Source organism: Monomorium pharaonis, chromosome 6, assembly GCF_013373865.1.
Source record: "Monomorium pharaonis isolate MP-MQ-018 chromosome 6, ASM1337386v2, whole genome shotgun sequence".
Classification (NCBI taxonomy): domain Eukaryota; kingdom Metazoa; phylum Arthropoda; class Insecta; order Hymenoptera; family Formicidae; genus Monomorium; species Monomorium pharaonis.
Window position 1 is genome coordinate 9,470,669 of NC_050472.1, and position 20,623 is coordinate 9,491,291.

At 42.9% G+C, this 20,623-nt stretch overlaps 1 protein-coding gene across 3 annotated transcripts in view; it reads left to right on the forward strand.

The window, feature by feature from the left end:
• The window catches only part of LOC105837331 (fasciclin-1), a 412,374-nt gene that overhangs the window by 325,449 nt on the left and 66,302 nt on the right, over positions 1–20,623 (forward strand). For all 3 annotated transcript variants that reach the window (XR_004963764.1, XM_036288707.1, XM_036288708.1), the window contains exons 11-12: positions 2,493–2,655; positions 2,915–3,020. Coding sequence is in view for 2 of the 3 variants with exons in the window: in XM_036288707.1 (XP_036144600.1) it covers positions 2,493–2,655; positions 2,915–3,020 (269 nt within the window). In the remaining variant the exon portion in view is untranslated. The remainder of the gene's footprint in view (positions 1–2,492; positions 2,656–2,914; positions 3,021–20,623) is intronic.

Below are 20,623 nucleotides of genomic sequence, written 5' to 3' on the forward strand. Positions count from 1 at the left end.
TTATTTGTATAATAAGAGTCTGTCATACAATCTATATTAAAGTCTCCTAATATTATACACTCTTCTTTTATCGTTAATTCTTCTACTATCTCCTCTAAGAATCCTATAAACTCTCTATGTGACGTACTCGGTGAATGATATATTACCATTAACACTCCTTTAAACAATTTCTCTTTTACTTCTATTGCAACGCACCACACAATCCTTTCTAATTTTTTCAATACTACTATTTCATACTTGATATCGTCTCTTACATACAGAGCAACCCCCCCTGTATTTCTATTTTCCGCGTCGCATCTAACCACACTGTATCCCGGTACACTTATTTCACTGTCTTCAATTTCCGCAATCAGTCTCGACTCCGACAATGCAATAACTGCCGGATTTAATTTCTTTCTAATCTGATGCTGTATCTCGTCCTTATGTGCCATTAAACTTTGCGCGTTTGTATATATTATTTGATCCTTTTCTTTCTGTAATTGCTATTTTTTGGCTTCCCATCCACCTCTCCTCTTCTCCTCTTCGATAGCCCTCTTATATGTCGGGCATTCCGGATCCAGAGCATCATGATCGTCTTTTATTTTTAAATTATATGTTTTTATTTTAAACATACAATTTACACATTTGTTCTGCTTCTCTCTACATTTACTTGCTTTATGCTTTCCTGTACATTTATGACACGTTTCATTCCTCGTACAGTTTTTTGCAATGTGGTAGAACCCCCAGCACTTGAAACACCTCTTTATGCTGAAGTGATTGAACATAGGACATTTTCTCCAGCCTATATTCAACTTTTCTTTTTTTAACATCAATTCATGTGTTACTTCATCTACTTCAATTATTAAAGATCTACCTTCTTTTCCTTTCCTTCTAGATTGACTATCATCCATTTTTTTTTTCGGGATTTACTTAACTATGCTTATACGAGATTCACCAATACTATTCTGTTTCTTTATTGTATCTATTAGCTCATCGTCATCCAACTCTATTTCTTCCTCGCTAATATTAACAATTTTTATTTTTGGCTTCTTTTGTAGTGATTCTGTAACATTATAATTATTACCTAGTTTAGACTGTACTATATCTTTTAATTTCTCTATTTCTTCTCCGGTCTCACATCCTAGAATTACTGTTCCTTCTCTTCCTTTTCGTACCTTTGTTATCCCCATTGGCATATTCTTAATATCAACCTTTTCTTTTATTATTTTTTTTATGGTTTCACTTTCTTGCTGAGTTTTCGGTTTGATGATTATGATGTTTTCCTTCTTTTTCTTCGTTGCCTCACTGTAGCTGCCGCGCACATTTTCCGCTGACGTCTGCATTCCTCCTCGTATTATTTTTCGTAGGTCTTCCATTTCTTGTTTAATAGCTTTTATGTCCTTTTGCACTGTTTCCTTAATCAGCATTTTTATTTCTCGTTTGCATGTCATTTCATCTTTCATCTCTCTCATAGTTCTTACTAGCCAATCAATTTTTGTATCCATGCCCACGTTAACTCCTATCGCTCTGCTTCCGCCACTTCCTGTCGATCCTGTAGAACTTAGTCTTTCTCTTCCGCTTCCCGTCTGATTGGTGTTTTTTTCACATCTATATCTTTTTCACTGTCTACTGTGAACTTCTCCTATGGGCCAGAACAAGACACATATTCTCGATGTCTGTCATACACCTTATGTTTACTTGCACATCCTGGATGGAAAAAAAGTTTGACACATGACTTACATGTTACGACCTGACTTTTTATTTCCTTCTTACATACGGCACATCTATATTCCGCATATTCATCGAACATATTAGTAGATATCGGCTGATGCCGATCCTATCGATACGGGCGCCCACTCACGTACGTAACTTTAATTAATATACACGTCACTATAAATGTCTACCTGTCTCGACATGTATGACCCGCATGGAAAATACACTGATTTTCCACATAGATCCACGCACTTTCGCTAGAAAACTTTGGTCCTATTTGGTCCTTACGCGTATTCTTACAGCAACGACACCTTTTTATAATTTTCTTTCACTTCTTAATCACTTTAAATTAACTGCATTTGCGGAGCGATCTTTGACACGTCCATCACGGTAGAGACGCGAGAGAGAGACGCGAGAGAGAGAGAGAGAGAGAGAGAGAGGAGACGACGACGACGACGAGCGGGATTCGCGATTTTACAAAAAGGGAAGAGATCAACTCCATAGTAGAGGGCGGATTAAATCCTGTAAGAGGCTGCGCGGAGGTAAGAGCCCCCAGGGAAGTGAGGAGTAGAATAAACGTCGCATTGTTACTACAGTCTACTCTCATAATTCTAGTTGTCGCTGAAAAATTTCCGCGCGGTGCTTACCTCACGCTCCCCAAATTTAATTAAAACGATTTAAGCAACGCGGATGAGCATTATTAAACATTATTTATAATTCTCTGTCTTCGAAATTGTCTCCACGAGATCGTCAACGTTTCGTCAAATTGATTCGCCGATATTCCTTTCTGTCTTTTTCAGCTTGACTCACTTTCTGGGCCAGCAATGCGGAATTAACAACCAATTGAACAATACTAAAAAATGGTTTACCTACTTTGTTCCGCTCGACGAGGCCTGGACAAACCCGGAAAATAATGATTTGTCAACCATTAAGAAAGTCTTTATGCCCAAGTACAGTTATTACGTGAGTAAACTTTTCAAATGCATATTGCAAAATCTTGAACTTCCAAGATTATTTTCGAGTCGTCAGAGACGCGTATTCCTTTTTCTTGTCTCGTTGGATTTTTAAATTTTTTTAATGGCTGTACCGTTTTACTTTCGAGTTCGCGTGCAAGTGAGTTTAAGTTTCCATTTCTATTATTTTTTTTAAATACACACGACGCGAAAAGATCTTCCCAAAAAGATGTATCTTAACTGTAAAAATATATGTAATTCGTTTACAGGCGAAGAAGATATTGGCGCGACATCTCATAATAGCCAATCAAACGTACAGAATGACGAAACTGATGGAAATGAATCTAAACTTCAAGGTCAAGGTAGAAAACGAAGGTAAGTAGATAAGTTTTAGAACGGTACGCGTACTCATTGGCGTTTACCGCGTAAATATTTTAACGTCATTCAGGGTAACGGACGTCTCACGAAAGTTTTATTTGTCTGAACTGTGCGAAGTCTGTCGTATTCACACGCGAACGTAATCTAGACGCGCAAATTCGCAGATATGGTTAAAACAGTATAGACACAATTTTCTAGAAGCAAACGTGTTCTGTCGCTAACATATTTACCTGTTTTGCTACCGTCTTTTACGATGCGCTCGCTCACGTTTGTTATTGCAAGCGACCGAAATCTCGAACCGTTGCGTCGCAGAAGCGCCTATCATTGATACTCTCAAACCTGGCAGTTACTGTCTGATTACATGTAGCTGAGAAGTACGACGAAAACGCAATCCGCCGAAATATATCCGATGAGTGAGCCATATGTTTAAACGTCGCCGACGTGCGACGATGCAAGTGCTTTCACTTTATACGAGCGGCACAGTTACTGATTGCGAGTAACGAACGAGTGCACCTTTCTTACGCACCGCGTTACGCACTTGCGTGTACATGCGTATCCGTGACGTCATGTCTGTGTACGCGCGAGTGGATAAAACTGCCGTGCGTAACTCCCGCTCCAGTAAAGTTTGCTTTTAATTATCCATCGGATCTGTTGACTCTAAAATATCTGGGATGCATGACCTGCTCGAAATCTTTATGTATCTCTCAATATTTAAGTACAAAAAATGGTTTCAATCCAATATACCAAATCGCCTTTCGGCTTGATTTGAACTCAGCGAATACCAGTTCGTCGCGTGCGTGGATTGTAGTCGCCGCTCGACCGAGCGTTAAGATTCTGTAATTCGTTGATTTGACAAATATACTTGTTATTTCTTATTGTATAAATGATAAAATGTTCCCGTATAGTTCTCTCGTCTGCCCGATTTCATCCGCCAGCACCGAACTTCCCCCTCTATCAAGTTTTAGGGTTAAGTAGTCGGCTGTCGGAGCTGCCGACGTCCACGTTACTTTTAATTCTTCCCCCGTTAATTAGCGCTATTGTTTGGGATGTTAATTCCCGTTGATTTTCACGAACAAGTGGTACGCTCCCTCGTATCTGGTGTCTAATTTTTTTTTTCATGACTAATCAGATTACAGTCGCCCCGCTACCTGGGTGACGCAGGGCCGTGACGAGGACGAAGGCAAATTTATCTGTTGCTCATCAGCGCGGTTACAACATATTTCTCGACATGCGAACTTAAGATAAGCACTAATATCATCGGAACACTTCAGAGAACCGATGTGTATCTAAAATTAGTTAATTAATTAATTAAACTTTAAAACGTGCATATCTTGAAAACGGTTAAAGATGCGTACTTGGGATAAGAACTAGTATCTTTGAAATATTTCAAAGAGTCAATACATCTTTAAAATTAATTAACTAATTACTTAATTAATGTTAAAATATGCATATCTTCAGAACGGTTAGAGATGCGAACTTGAGATAAGAACTAGCATCATCGGAACACTTTAGAGAATCAATTTGAATCTAAAATTATTTATAATTACGTACCATTTATTTAATACTGTAAGATAGTTAATAAATAGATGTTAATTGAAAGTATAGAAATTAATTAATTAATTAATTAATTAATCCAAAGATATTTGATAATACTAGTGCTTATCCCAAGTTCGTATGTCCAACCGTTCTCGAGATGTACATGTTACAACGAACGGTACATTTCCTTGTTTTGCCTTTCTCGTCCATTACGTGTCAACAAGGTTGACGATAACGACGATGACAACGTATCTTACATGAAAATTTTGACATTTGGACTTTGCGTCGTGATATCTCCATAAAGTACGTAAAAAAAATAGAAGCAGTTTTCACATATGAATCGACCCCAAGCTTTCGATTGAACTTAGTTAAGACTTGATCGGTTTAGCTGTTTCTGAGATCCGATAATCTCGGGTGCTCGCAAGTCGCGTACTCGCGTAAAGAACACGGTCAGTCTTGCTTTGCGCTTTCACTTGGCGTGAGCCGCTACTTTCTCTTGATACTATTACGGGATTCAGCATAGATCAACGAAGAGAATGATGGACGTAGACACACTAATAGAAATCCTATCCTAGAAGCCTCATTTATCAATAAAAACGACAACGGTCTGATTGCTAAATTTAGGCAAGCTCAGCGCGTACCAATTACACACAGACACCAGGTGCAAGTGGGGGCCTTTAGCCCCACTCCCGCACCTACCACGTAAAAATTGCTAACCCATTGTTGTGGCTCTTATTGGATAGAAGGGACACAGGTATTTGGGATCGTCGATACTCTTCGGGTTAGGTTGTAACCGGACGATTCCAATTGCGCCGTCGGATCACGGTATTTCGGTGAATTCACCCGGATTTCTCACGTTAATCGGCTGAATCGCCGTAATCTAGACTCACCGTTACGTAGGTTGGTCCTCTTATCGGTCGCCAGGTCGGTTTCACCTTCACTACCGCCAAGGTCAGCTCGGCTGCGTGGGAACGCCTCGTCTCGGCCTCCCCGCTTTCGTACGCCGTTGGCCGTCGGTCGCAGCGTGTCGCGTAATCCGTGTCTCGCGTGGTTGGAAAGACGCGTCGGTGGGATGCGGGTAAATCGCCACTAACACTGTTTATGTTTTCACGATTTTCTTTATTCCCTTCTCGCCTCCTCTACATCTACCGCTCGCATGAGCTCACTCATACACGCACACTTACGCACATACACACACACACGCACAATTGGGTATCGCGTCTCGTCGGACGCGCCTCTGCTACGGCCCGCGATTCACAAACTCGCGTTTCCTGTCGTAATATACGTTGACGAGTTACAAACCCCGCGGCTGTGCGCCGGGATCGCCGCGTTCGCGTTCGCGTCTCGCGTCGCTCGCTCGTCGTAATTCTTCGTCGCGATCCGCGTACAACATCCTTCGCGTCGTTGCGTTATTCACATCACGCGCGATTATCACTAGGGCGTCGCTTCGCCGTCGCTTCGTCGTAATTCCGAGCCGCGGTGGCCTCGGTGTTACGCGCTATCGCGCCCGAGAGCCCTTTTCGCGCTATATCGGAAAAATCACTGAGCCTCGTTTTTTCGACCGTTCGCTATCACGTTCAGTCCGGGACTCTCTCTACCGCTCGTACTTCTTTGTCTCCGCGGCGTCGTTCCCCTTTCTCGGTGTCGTCCCCACTCCGGCTCACGCGCATGCCCGCGCCTCCTACCGTCGATTGGTGGGGTTCGGTGTCCGTAGTTTTCGGTATTTATGGTGCGCTTCCGCTCGCGCCGTTGTCTCGCGGTATCTCGCACCTACACGGTTCGTTCGCTGTAATTACCGCAGTTTTTATTCTCGTTTCGCGTACTTTTGTAACTTTCGGTATTTGTGGTGCGCTTCCGCTCGCGCCGTTGTCTCGCGGTACCTCGCACCTACACTGTCCGTTCGCCGTAATCGTTACAACTTTTATTCCCGTTTCGCGTATTAAGCGCACTCACTCCTCGAACGGCGAATCGGTCACTCGACCCGGCGAGCGATGCTCGCGTCGGCCCCAAGGTTTCTTGAGAGATTGTAGCCAATTGTCGTATAACAATGTGTATATATTTTCTATCTTGATTACACTGAGTTACACTGACTTAATTCGTTAATACCCGTGACAAATATAAAAGGATGAGCGACATACGTTCGTCGCTGTATAATGTGTAGCAAAGCCCGGTCGTTGTCTGTACTTCGGTGTTTATATACACCGATTTTTGGTGTATAACCGGGGAGGGTATTTCCCGGTCACTGGCCTTTGGTCAATGTTCTTGCTTAGCCAGCAATTGCTAGCTATGCAGATTTTACCCCAAAATCAGGAGATTTTGGGTCTTGTTTATTAAGCAATCGGGTGCATTGCCCGATGCGACGCCCGGTACGTAGGCCGGGCGATGTCCGCGCGCGAGGTGTCATTTGACACCTTATATCGCTTGCGACATTTCTTGTGTGAGTGCATCACACTCACAACACCATGTACATTGTATTGAAAATCTGCAAACACATGTGTACTTTATTTTGTTTGCAATGTACATGGGTTTGATTATTAATTTATTAATATTGACGTGGGTAATATTGATCCGTCGCCAATATTAACGCGTGGTCAATATTGACGCGTGGTTAACAGGACTGTCCTGATTGCACACATAAGCGATTGGACACAATAGTATTTCCCGATTGGACACAGTTCAAATTGGACACGGACTCGATTGGACACAGTTTCAATTGTACACGGACCCAATTACACACCGACCCGATTGCACACGAATCCGATTGCACACCGACCCGTTTGCACACGGACCCAATTGCACACGATTCCGCATTGCAAATAGTACATGAGTTAACGACTTGGATGAGTGCGGGAGGGGGGCGAAGCCACCTTGCATTTCCCGTGCGCGCGCGCGCGCGCGCGCGCGTGTGTGTGTGTGTATCAAAGCATTTTCGGCACCACATTGGTTTGTGACTCTAAAATATATATTAGAAAGATCCGTGCGCAAACGGGTCGATGCGCAATTGGGTCAGTGTGCAATCGGGTCCGTGTGCAAATGGGTCGGTGCGCAATCGGATCCGTGTCCAATTAGGTCCGTATCCAATTGGGTCTGTGTTTAATAAGGTTTGTGTCCAATCGGGACTGTGTTCGATCGGGACGGTGTGCAATCGAGACTGTGTTCAATCGAGTTTATGTCCAATCGGGTTTGTGTCTAATCGAGTCCGTGTCCAATCGGGTCCGTGTGCAAACGGGTCGTGTGCAATCAAGTCGGTGCGCAATCAGGTCTGTGTGCAAACTGATCGGTGCGCAATCGGATCCTTGTGCAATCGGGTCGGTGTGCAATCGGGTCCGTGTCCAATCGGATCCGTGTCTAATTGGGTCTGTGTCCAATCGAGTCTGTGTCCAAACGGAACTGTGTCCGTTCGGGACGGTGTGCAATCGGAACTGTGTTTAATTGAATGCGTATCCAATCGGGTCTGTGTCCAATCGGGTCCGTGTTCAATCGAGACTGTGTTCAATCGGGAAATACTACTATGTTCAATCGCTTATGTGCGTAATCGGGCCTCACTCGTGGCCAACAGTGATGTGACCAAAATTGACGACTGGCCGAATAATGACGTGGCCAATATTGATGTGGCTATTATTGATGTACCAAATATTGACGCGTAGACATTATTGATGTGTTCAATACTGATTTGGCCAATATTGACGCGTGGCCATTATTGATGTGGCCAATCTACCCAGTGATTAATCGGGATCGATGCCGAAGCCAAACGGGCGCTCCCCAATCGTGCATGTCCAATTGAGCAGTGTCTAATCGTTATGTGTCCAAAAGAATACAGACAAAACGGACACAGTACCAAACAGACACAGATCAAACGGACACAGTATCAAACCGACACACATCAGACGGACACAGTAACAAACGATCACCCTGTCTATAGTCTTCGATTTTTCAGCTCTTGTTTTAGTTGGATCGTTGTCATTTCCGTCAACTTCTTCTTCAGATCGTTGTTGGTAGCGTTAGCACGAATGAGTGCCAGATGCGCACAGTAATAAACGAATACAGTAGGCTGAATGAAATGGACACAGTACCAAACGGACACAGACCAAACGGATACGGTAACAAACGGATACAGTGACAAACGGACACAGTGCGAAACGGACACAGACCAAATGGACACAAATCAAACGATACAGTACCAAACGGACATAGTGCGAAACGGACACAGACTAAACCGACACAGACCAAACATACGCAGTAACAAACGGACACAGTGCTAAACGAACACAGTCGCACATCATGTGGTGCAGAAAATGCTTTGCACGCACGCACGCACGCACACACACACACATGTGCGCGCGCGCGATGGTGCAAGGGGGTCTTTACCCCTCCTCCCACGCCTACTCCGTCGGTAGGGGTACCCTGAAAATTCGCAATTTATGTGGTAAGTCTGTTTGTTACTGTGTCCGTTTGTTACCGTGTCCGTTTGTTACTCTGTCCGTTTGGTCTGTGTCCATTTAATACTGTGGCCGTTTCGCATTATGTCCGTATGTTACTGTGTCCGTCTGGTGTGTGTCGGTTTGATACTGTGTCTGCTTGGTCTGTGTCTGTTTGGTACTGTGTCCGTTTTGTCTGTGTCCGTTTGGTATTGTGACTGTTTCATTCAGCCTGCTGTGTCCGTTTATTACTGTGCGTATCTGGAACGCTCCCGCTAGTATTAACACTTAGTTCCATCATTGTTTCACTTTTTAAGATTTTTCTTTATTTTTTAATTTACACTTGCCGTCTTTCTTCGGATCCCACTACACTTCGGAGATGTGATCCCGGCTGAGCCCCCAAAAATATGTAGCCCAGTGAAGATTAGAATATTTTATGTATAATCTATATACATACATATATGAATATTTCATACTCTATGTATATTCAAAGAATGTGAAAAGTATATAAAACGCATATCATATGTATGTGAAATATTTACCACATGTATATACACATAATGTTTCATGTATATACATAGACATGTTCTAAAGACATGCAGTATATGTTCATGGTACACACACATATGTTACAAGAATGTGCAATATACATTTATAGTATATACTGTAACTGTGCTCCTGAGCGACGGTCAATTTTGCTTCAGTCCCTGGTCGCGGCCCTGTGCCGCTCTGGTGGCGGGGCGACCAAATTCTCGTAGTCTTACTGAAAACAACTCAAGCGCCAAGTACGTTAAGCGTACCACTTTTTTTATGTCAAACAGAAAATTATCGTTACGCCGATAAAGTCGCGGAAAAGACGGGCGCTCGTTAGGCGACCGGGGCATCGGCGGCTCCGATAACCAGCTACTCAGCCCTAAAAATGGTACAGGAGGAAGTTTGGTGCGGTTGCGGATGGAGTCGGGAAGGCGAGAGGACTATTAAAAACGTAATATCAATTAAACGAATAAGAATAACGAGTATATTTGGTGAGTTGAACACGTACAGAATCTTAACGCTCAGTCGAGCGGCGGTCACTATCCACGCACACATCGAGCAGGTGATCGCTCGCGATTAGATCTCCCGAACACAGGAACGAATATTGATACCTAGCTTCGCGTGCACGAAAATTCTCCGGCACACAGTGAGACCAAAGCCCTGTTTGAATGGACAAAACTTTATAAATAAAAGTTATTGCCGGGATTCTGATTATTTTCATGTTATTTAGAAATGTTCAAAGCATATGAAAACAGATGTCATTTTATGAATCATTTTCAGAATAACGATAAAACCAGGCTCAAAGTCCAAGATTGTGAGAGACTTCGAAACGTTTCATAAATCGTAATAGTAATACGTTTGTTTGATAATCCTAGAAAACAAACCTTAAAAATAGGTAAAATGCAATTTTTCAAGTTTTTTTAAACCTTTTTATCTTAAAAATATTGCAAAATAATTTTGAATATTAAATAGATGAAAGAAAAGAAATGATACTCTATTGTAATGCACGTAACAAAATTATAATCTTTCTCGAAAGTTACAAAAAAAGCCCTACAAGTCTCTTTGTTTCTTTCAAGAATAGAAAGGTAAAAGTATCCACAAAGTGTACGCAAAAGCGCATCTGCTCATATTTGCTTTTTTTCAAAAAAGTGTATTTCCACCTGAACGTAAACTCTTCTGTGTAGCATATACTAACTACTCAGTATTAGTTTCGCTACGGATATCAATTTTGCGCTTTTTATTTCGTTCGCTAAATAATTCGAAATATTTTTATGGCCGACTTTATTTGAGATGACATGGGAATATTTTTTGGAATTTAAATTGTAATAATACACTTTTCAAGAATAGTATACAGAGAAAATTCTATACAGAACGCCATGTATCATACACGAAATATTGGATGCTAAGATATAAAAAAAGATCAAAGAAGAATAATATTTTTTTAATAATAATATTTTTAATTTTAAAGATTAAAAACTATTATAACTTAATCTACCTATTTTTCTATAAAAATAACTAATGACATGAATAAGACTGTTTTTCTTTTCTGGATTATTATATTTGACGCGTACCGCTTTCAATGAAAAATGTTTACAACTATTTTTATTTTCTAAGTATTATTATTAATATAAAATATTGATTAGATTGTAAGTTATTTATAAATTTGGCGTAACTAGCCATAATCTTGGCAGATAATATTTCAATGTGTGAATTATATGTATTTATTCCAACCTCGAATCCTAACTGAGGTAATATTTTTTCGCAATAAATATTTAATTTTCTATAGAATTGTAAATTAATAATTATTAAAATTAAACAACCGAAAATCGACATTCAATATTCAATCTCGTGAATTTATTATTCTAATGAAAGAATAGAGTGTGTTTTAAAACTGTGTTTTAAGTCTGATGAACCAAGTCGGCGCGCAATTAAAGTTGGAATAAATACATATAATGATTCACACATTGAAATATTATCTGACTACCAAGATTATGGCCAGTTACGCGGAATTTAAAAATAACTTACGATTGTTTAAATAAATGCTGCCTCGGTCGTCGTTTGTCTGCGATTGTTATTTGTCTCAACTTCGTACAATTATCGATTGATGGTTGCATTTCAGAAAGAGAAAAAATTATGATTCAAACCTACTTTAACTTTTTTAATGCGTTTATATATTAAGAAAAACTTTTTTTATAGATTGTTAAAGTTGTCGAAAGTATCAAAAAATGTTCTGATATATTTACAAGTTAGTTGGAATCATTTGCAATGGCAAATTTGATGAAGAAGAGGTTTTGTCAACTTAAACAGGGCTCTGGTTCCACTGTGCAGCGGGTCTATGCTCTTCTATGTGCCGCTGATCGGCACCAAACTCCCGGTAAGATGATGATCTTGCCAAGGGCGATCGGGACGAACAATATCTCACAGTCTACGCGACACACGACGGATTCGCTCGTTCTCAAATATGTGCCCCTTATTTCAGAGACACGGTAGATGGGATCGCTGTCGTTACTCCTCGGGTCAGGTTTCGTGAGAGATTAAGCCGTTTACAAAATAACACTATACATTTACTCTTTCTTAATTACAATAGAGTTACACTTGATAAACCCGTGACAAAGTATCGTGCAACATACGTTCGTCGCTGTATAATGTGTAGCAAGTCCACTCGTTGTCTTTACATCGATGTTTATATACACCGATTTTTGGCGTATAACCGGGGAGGATACTTCCGCGGTCACTGGCCTTTGATCAATGCACTTGCTTAGCCAGTAATTGCTGGCTGTGCAGATTCTACCCCAAAATCAAATGATTTTGGGTGTTGTTTCTTAAGCAACTAGGTGCATTGCCCGGTGCGACGCCCGGTATGTAGGTCAGGCGATGTCCGCGCGCGAGATGTCATTTGACACCTTTTATCGCTTGCTACATTTGTTGTGTGAATGCATCACACTCACAACACTCCAAAACCGCCATTTATCTAGTTTTATTAAAATGGATCAATTTTTATAAATTTTAGTCGCCATATTAGATCTGCGATTTTGAAGTTTTAAATTTTGACATTATATTTGTTAGTAGCGAAAAATCTCTATATATTGCTACGCGCGCACTTGCGGAAAAAAAAGAAACACTGTTTAAACTCGAAACGAATGGTTTTATTGGGCAATTACAAACACGTCCGTTTAAACACGAGACCGAGATTCAACTCTCCGTTTACATTCGTTTTCAAGATAGTGACAGCTGACAGCGCTCTTCTAAGAAATCAATAAATCGATCGGCTTTTGTGACAGCTGAGTCGCAGCCAAGGAGTATACGGGGCGACGCATGTAACACTGCTCTCCCCCTCTTCTAGATTGTCGTCCGGATAATCCGAAAAGCGTCTTCCACGTTACTTCCAGAAGAGGCTTCTCGTAGGGTTCCAGGACGATTTTTCTGCCTTGCCCTCGCTGCTGCTCGGGCTTCCGGACCACGTCCACCCTAAGTCACCCTTCTAGGAAAAATCTTCACGAACTCACTTCCTCGCAGAGCGACCAGGTTTTCACAAGGAGTCTTCGACGTTCGAATCTTTCCTTCCGTCCCCGTCTTTTCCCGCCAAGTTTTCTTCCTTTTCCACGCCGAATCTTGCGTGCTTCTTACTTTCTTCGGACAAAGGGGAGGTAATTTCCCGTGAACTCCTCTCGCTCCGCAAGGGCACTCTTGTCCCCATTTCGGTATTTGCCCATAGTCTCACGGGAAACCACGATCAAAAACCGTAAGCGAGACGGTCTTCGTTAAATATTTTTTTTCTTCCTGCTTCTTGCGTCAATTTCCAGCGCTGGGCGTTTTCAAATAGACCGCAACAAATTATGTAAAACATTACAAAACACACAACAGCAACTTTTTCAAAAAAAAGATACAAATTTATTCCCCTCTCTTTTAAATAAAAGTGGAACCCTTCTTGCTAAGATCAAGCAAGATACGGCGGAAACAGAAAGATTTCCTCTTCTTCTGTTTCCGAAATCCTTTCCTGTCCCGAAAGGAAATTCCCGTTCGCTCTTCTCCCCATTCTCCGAAAAATTGCTTCGATTGAAAAACTTCAACACTTTTGCACGCTTGGTCGCCACTCTAAGAGATGTTTCTTCCTCCAGCTGAAGGGAACGTTTTATGAATTGTCACGACTTTTCCTAACCGGGAAAGCCGCGATCAAAAGCCACAAGGTCGGCGGGTCGACCGATAACTGCTATGCCTGACTCGTCGCGCTCGAATCTCAGCCACGCTATCGCGAATAATGGTTGGACGCCAGACGCGCGCTACGACCCGTCACTTCGCAAAATTCGCTAGACCCAAACGGCTTCGATCCTCGCGCGACGACCTCGGCCAGCTCTGCCTAACGGTAGAGGGGCGGGGTTGTACGTAAGGGAGCGGGCAACATCTACAACACGAAGGGGCGGACTACACACTAGAAAAATTAACTCCGTATTTAACAATTAATAGAGGCTTATTCAAAATAAATGAAAGAAATGAACACTGTTATCAACGGGACGCCGCTGATTCGCTATACCGCCGCGATCGACAATGACGGGCGCTGAGATTCTCCGCGCACAAGAAGTTTCGGGCGTTCGAACGTGCCGACACTCCCGGCAACGATAGATCACGACCGCGAGACTCGCGAGGGTCGAAGAGCAATTATCGGCCGCCGCCGCGTCCTGCTTCGTCTCGAGACCGGAAGTCCCGTCCGCCCGCTACTCGCGACACGATACTCGCTCGCGCGAGGGCTTTGCGGCGCACGCGGTCGAGGGGAATCTCCGACGGAATTAGCGCGTCCCCGCGAGTGTCTTCCCCGTGGCTCGGCGCGTTGGCGTCCCGCCCGCTTGCATCCGATAGATCCCCAATTAAACACGTGTACGCACAGCCGCCCCGCGACCGACGCGACCCACGCACCAACGCGAAAGCGAATGCAGAACGGACCCTGGGACACCCCGCTAGCCGGCAACCACTCTCACGAGAACATCCACACAGCGGGCCACCTCACCGATAAATCTCCTGACGTTGTCACCTCCCCAGTCTCCAGGCTCGTTCCGGTTACCCTCGCCTGGGCCTCGCACTAGCCACACCGATATTTCGCACTGGGCACGATACGCCACTTATCAGCTAGACCGCTTGCACGCAAAAGCGGGGTGGATCGCGGTCGATCCCGGATCGACGCTGCGACCCTCCATTCGGTCATGCGCATTGTCTCCGCGCTGTGACCCAATTGTGGCAAGACGCGCAGTCCTGCGACCGCAGGGACGTGCGCGTCGTAATCCTTTTGGGGGCCTCGCAGGCCCCCGTGAAATTTTCATTCTTCCGTCGGGCCACTGCCCGCGCCGGGGCAGCGCACAGCGTGACCTCCGCTCCCCGCGAGAGGACCCGACGCCTCCCCCGATGGGTTTAGTCTCCTCGAGGCTCCTCCGCAGCCCTCCGAGATGCCCTGTCGTGGTGCTGACGGGCGCCGCCGCTTCAGTCTCCGGCCGTGGCTTTCCCGGGCCACGCCGGGGTTCCGTACAGACCGCGTGCTTGTCTCTCCCGGCTGCCGGTGGAGTCCTCCCTCCTTCACCGCATCGCTATCGCTCTCTCGTCCTCTCTCGCTTTCCCGCCGAATTCCCTCGTGAGGCGGTCGCCACGCAAAGAAAAAAATGATACCAAATTAATAGTACGCTCGCCACGCTCGTCGCGATTCCCCCTGGAGATCCCTTCTCGCTCCTTGCCTATTTTCCCCGCCCGGCGCGAATCCGCAGCCTATGACGGGGGAGGGACGCTGTCATTCGTGGCAGCGAAGCTACCACGTCACAGAACGCATCCAAAAGCGTGGTGATAAATTGTGAACACGCGATATCATCGTGCATCTCATTCGCACACTCTGGATACGTTTTTTGCGAAAGACGCTCCAAATCCGCGCCCAACGTCGTGTAATCCTTCCCCGGACATTGCATATGAATCGTGAAATGCATATAAAAATTTTGACCGAAATTAATGTTTATGAAGTTAGCACCGCCATTTTGAAAAACAATAAAAATCAAAGTTGTGCTAGATTGTGCTAGGCTTGTGCTACGTTGTGCTACAAACCGCATTTTGATATCTCAAAGAATAAAGCAAAAATGGAAAAAAATCGTTTTTAAGGCCCAGCACCGCCATTTTGTCAGAATGAAAAAAAAACAATTGTGCTAGATTGTGCTAGGGTTGTGCTAACTTGTGCCGCAAACCGCAGTTCAATAACGCAATTAGTTTATTATAAAATCACAATTTAAATAATAGTCGTAGCACCGCCATTTTGAAAAACAAAAAAATCAAAGTTGCGTTGGATTGTGCTAGGGTTGTGCTAGCTTGTGCCGCAAACCGTAATTCCGTAACGACATTAATTTATTAAAAAATCGCAATTAAAGAATAATCGCAGCGCCGCCGGCACATACTGCGCAAATTTCCTATAATTCGGCTTTTTAATTATCCGATGAAGACAGTATTACATATCTGAGTTGTGCTAGCCTAGCACGAGTCAGCACAACCTTCAAAATCTTTGGCACAACGATTTTAAGAGCAAGTTATTCTTGCAAGCGACCGTTAGCGCTCGGCTTCTGTGTCCATTTTTCGGGTTTGTAATTATTTAATGAAGCTGATATTGTATATCTAAGTTGTGCTAGCCTAGCACAAGTCAGCACAACCTTCAAAATCTTCGGTACAACGATTTTAAGGGCAAGTTACTCTTGCAAGCGGCCGTTAGCGCTCGACTTTTGTGTCCATTTCTCGAGTTTGTAATTATTTAATGAAGCTGATATTGTATATCTGAGTTGTGCTAGCCTAGCAATAGTTTGAAAATAAATGTTGTCACACTTATGTTAATTTTTAAGATTGTAAGAAACTGGATATTTTGAACAATTTTCTTTGGTGTAGCACTTCAAACACAGTCACAACCTTAAAAATATTAGCGGTATTAGTCAGTGCATTGATTGCCTGCCCAGGACACGCCACGTGGAAGCTACCGCTGAAATCCTAGTGTATTATCATGTGTCCCATTTGTTGTTTTTTTTAGTTTTTTTAAGTTTTTTGTTTTTATCTTTAATTTTGTGTTTTTATTATTTTTTTGTTTTTTGTTAATTTTTATAGTAGATAAGATATTTTTAGTAGATAATTTTAGTAGATAATATTTTTAGTAAATATTTTAGTAGATATTGCTAGTAGGTAAGATATTTTATTAACATTGTATAGTAGATATATGAATAATGATAAGTTACGTATCTTTCGAATATAGTTTCACCGCACTAGTGTATTGTTTTGGTGTTAAGCTATACTCTTACGTATATGCACAAATGTGCCTGAACTTCGATTTCGCTGTCAATATTCTGTGGCTTCGCCTTTGCTTTCAAATCATCAAATAACAGCCAAATGGAGCCAATTTTAATGTACGCTATGTAATGGCCTACTGAATTTGGATTGTAGGTCCCTTTGTACACTACAATCCCGGCTAACTGATAGATCGCGTTTTCCGACATTATAAGACGATCTGGGAAGTCTCTTAATCGTTGTAGCTTATCACCGCTAAAGGCTGTATCGATTATTAACTGTAGGCCATATTTCATTTCATACATCGGAAGCTCTCCACAGCATTTTCTGGACCGAGAATCGTCTCGATATAGAGCGTCAGGAAGACCGGTCGGACCATCTCTCATCCACATGTCAAAATTGACAGACATGACAGTTGTGCGTTTGACGCTTTTTTTCTCGCAAATGGCGCAACGTTTTTCTATAATGCAGCTTGGACAGTCTTTGAACATCCAAGTCGCCATGTCTGCAATGTTGACCGTAGCAACGTTTCGTATAATACGATTGCGAAGATTCTTCTGTTTCAGTTGTGGAATATTGAGGGCATTCACTCTGCTTGAATAAAACTTGGTCGACAGACCTGCTCTAAGCAATTCGTCCACACAGGAGAAGATTGGAGATGTATAATTTTTAATCTCGTCTTTATAAATGTTATTATGCGAAGCTGTAAGGGCTAAGATTTGACAGAGACTGTCGAGGCCACATGTGTTTTGGACAATGAACGATTGCCCCTTATTTCGCACAACTGAACATCGGTTCCCATTGGGAATTATGGGTAGATCAGTGCAGAAAGTCATACTGGTGTTAATCCAAGGATACGGATACGTGTATTTAAACGTTTTTTTCCGGCTTGGATTTTTGTTACGCCAATTGTGTTCGGCTCGCATTTCTTTGAGATCAACGTTTTTCTCGTTCTCTTCACCTTCAACATCGGTCAGCGGGGCTGTGATCTTCGGTATTTTCCGTGGAATCAGACAAACGTCCTCTTTCATCGGTTCTGCCTTCTTTTGTACCAGCATCGATATCTTTTGCTCTTGGCAGGTTTGATTTTCAGATAAAACCTTGGAGTCGGTATGCCGATCGCGTTTATCTTCACCCATCGAATCACAAAACGAGTTAATTTCCGTAGCCATCGCTATCTTTAGCTTTCCTGGTAATGACAAGATGTGTCTCGCGACAAATTTGTCCACGCGCAATGGTAACGAGACATTCTTGAACGTACGATGTTTTAGATTATTAAATTCGGATTCGACTGCTGCCGATGTGACGTTGACCGATCCGTATCGAAATACACCGCGCATAATTTCAGTAAAAAGAGGAAAATACATGAGCAATGCTTTCAACTTTTTAGCGAATTTAAGGCAGTAATATCCGTTTATCTCGATGGTACTCTTTTCAGCCTCAATCCGTTTGAGAATGTCTCTGTACAGCGTTTCTACCCATTGATGGAGGTTCGAGTTTACCATATAATTTTCATCCGTCTCGGGATCCGGAATCTCTTTTATTCTCTCCTCATGTATGTCGTTTTCCACTTCGACTAATGATGATCCTCGGATTTCCTCTGCAAGAAAATTCCGCGATTGTTCCACGTGTCCACCGGGTTGCCCGTTATGATTCAGAGCTAGCATCAAAATTGCTGTTGCTATTTTCCTAAACTTCTCTAAGGTTTCCTGCTTTCGTAATATTGCCGTTGCCCTCAAATAAAACTTCCGTACTTGAGGATGCTTGTCACTGAAGCACTTCCATCTCGCGAGCATATTCGAGAAGTGACAAACATCAAGACGTATGAGGCATGGAGGTACTCTGTTCGTATCGGCGTTGTTTGTCAAAAGATCAAAGCAAATCATTAAATACTGTTTGAGGCTGAGTACTTGACCGAATGCCTGAGCTACTGCTCCGAGAAGTGCCTTATCAAAATCAGTAACGCATTCTTTGGGCACACGAATCACGGATCGTTTTGCATGGACAGTCTTCAAAAACACTCGTAGCCACATCAGAATGTCGTCAGTGCTCTGCGCAGAAGACAACATTTGGACGATAGGTGCAATCTTATTACTTACTTGCGTCACGATTTGATATAAGTATATGTGCGGGCACAAGTCTCCATTTGGCAATTTTAACTTTTTGACTAAAGATCTTGTACCGTCAATATACACAGTATCATGGTAGTGATCGTACACTGCTTCTTGTTCCTTAGACCAGTACATAACTATCAGCGGATTAAGGCCGATTCTTTTTATCGCGCCGTTATATTTTTCGCTATACATCATTAGATGGAGGCTTTCAAATATATTATCAGATTGAATATTTAGGAGTTTATCCTGTCGCTCTTGCTTTTCTTTGCGGAGTACCTTACCGCTGTACAGATGAGGTGGTTTCTTTTCACCTAAGCTTATCATCAATCTATCTGCTTCATCACGGCGCCATTGGCAAGGCAGTCTTCAACTAACTGTGTGGCGATAGTGGTCCGTGTTTTGCCTCTGAGCTGCCGTTTTTTAACGTGCTTCACGACTGGATCAAAATCCTGAATAGTGCATTTCATAAGTATGTTTGCGTCCGGTTGGGGTTTGTTCGCAATACGCCCTAGAAATTCATATTCACATTCAGAACATTTTCCCGTTATTGTTGCATAAATACCGGTTTCCGAAATTTTCGCGTTTCGAAAAGAAATAACACATGGCATTTTAGTTTCCACCCATATCTTTTTATATAGTATGCTAGTCCACGAGTGTCTTTTTAAGCAATACAGATCGCGTTTTTTTTCATCCTGGAACTTGTATGTTACCGACTCAGGTTGAATTTTCGGCCACAATTCAGTGACATCAATGATAAATTCAATAACACCAGGTATGCTATTGTTTGTCGATGAGTCAAGCGTTTTCGAGTTTGTGGACATGTCTTTATTGATGATACCAAGAGCTTCCACCAATCGGCTGTAAATATTGTATCTACGACCGAGAATTATAGTGTAAATATTTTTTGGCGTCATAATCGGGTATTCGAGTGGCACCCGTTTGGCCACGTCAATATTGGCCACGGTCCCGATTAGCCACGTCAATATTGACCACGTCAATATTAACCACGTCAATATTGGCCACGTCATTATTGACCACGATCCCGATTGACCACGGAGTGGATTGGCCACGTCATTATTGGCCACGTCATTATTGGCCACGTCATTATTGGCCACGCGTCATTATTGACTACGTCAATATTGGCCACGTCAATATTGGCCACGCGTGATATTGCTCATGTCAATAATGGCCACGTCAATATTGGCCACGCGTCATTATTGCCCACGTTATTATTGCCCACGCGTCATTATTGCCCACGTCATTATTGCCCACGCGTCATTATTGGCCACGTCATTATTGGCCACGTCATTATTGGCCACGCGTCATTATTGGCCACGTCATTATTGGCCACGTTAATATTGGCCACGCGTGATATTGCCCACGTCAATATTGGCCACGCGTCAATATTGACCAGGTCATTATTGCCCACGCGTCATTATTGCCCATGTCACTATTGACCACGCGTCATTATTGCCCACGCGTCATTATTGCCCACGTCAATATTAATCAATTTTTTTGCTTAGCGTTGAAAGTGGCAAACCCATGTGGTGCAGAGAAATACTTTGCACACACACACACACACACACACACACACACACACACACGGGGAGGTGCAAGGGGGGGCCTTCGGCCCCCCCTCCCGCATCCACCCCGTCCAAGTCGCAAACCTATATACAGTAATGACGTGGTCAATAGTGACGCGTGGGCAATA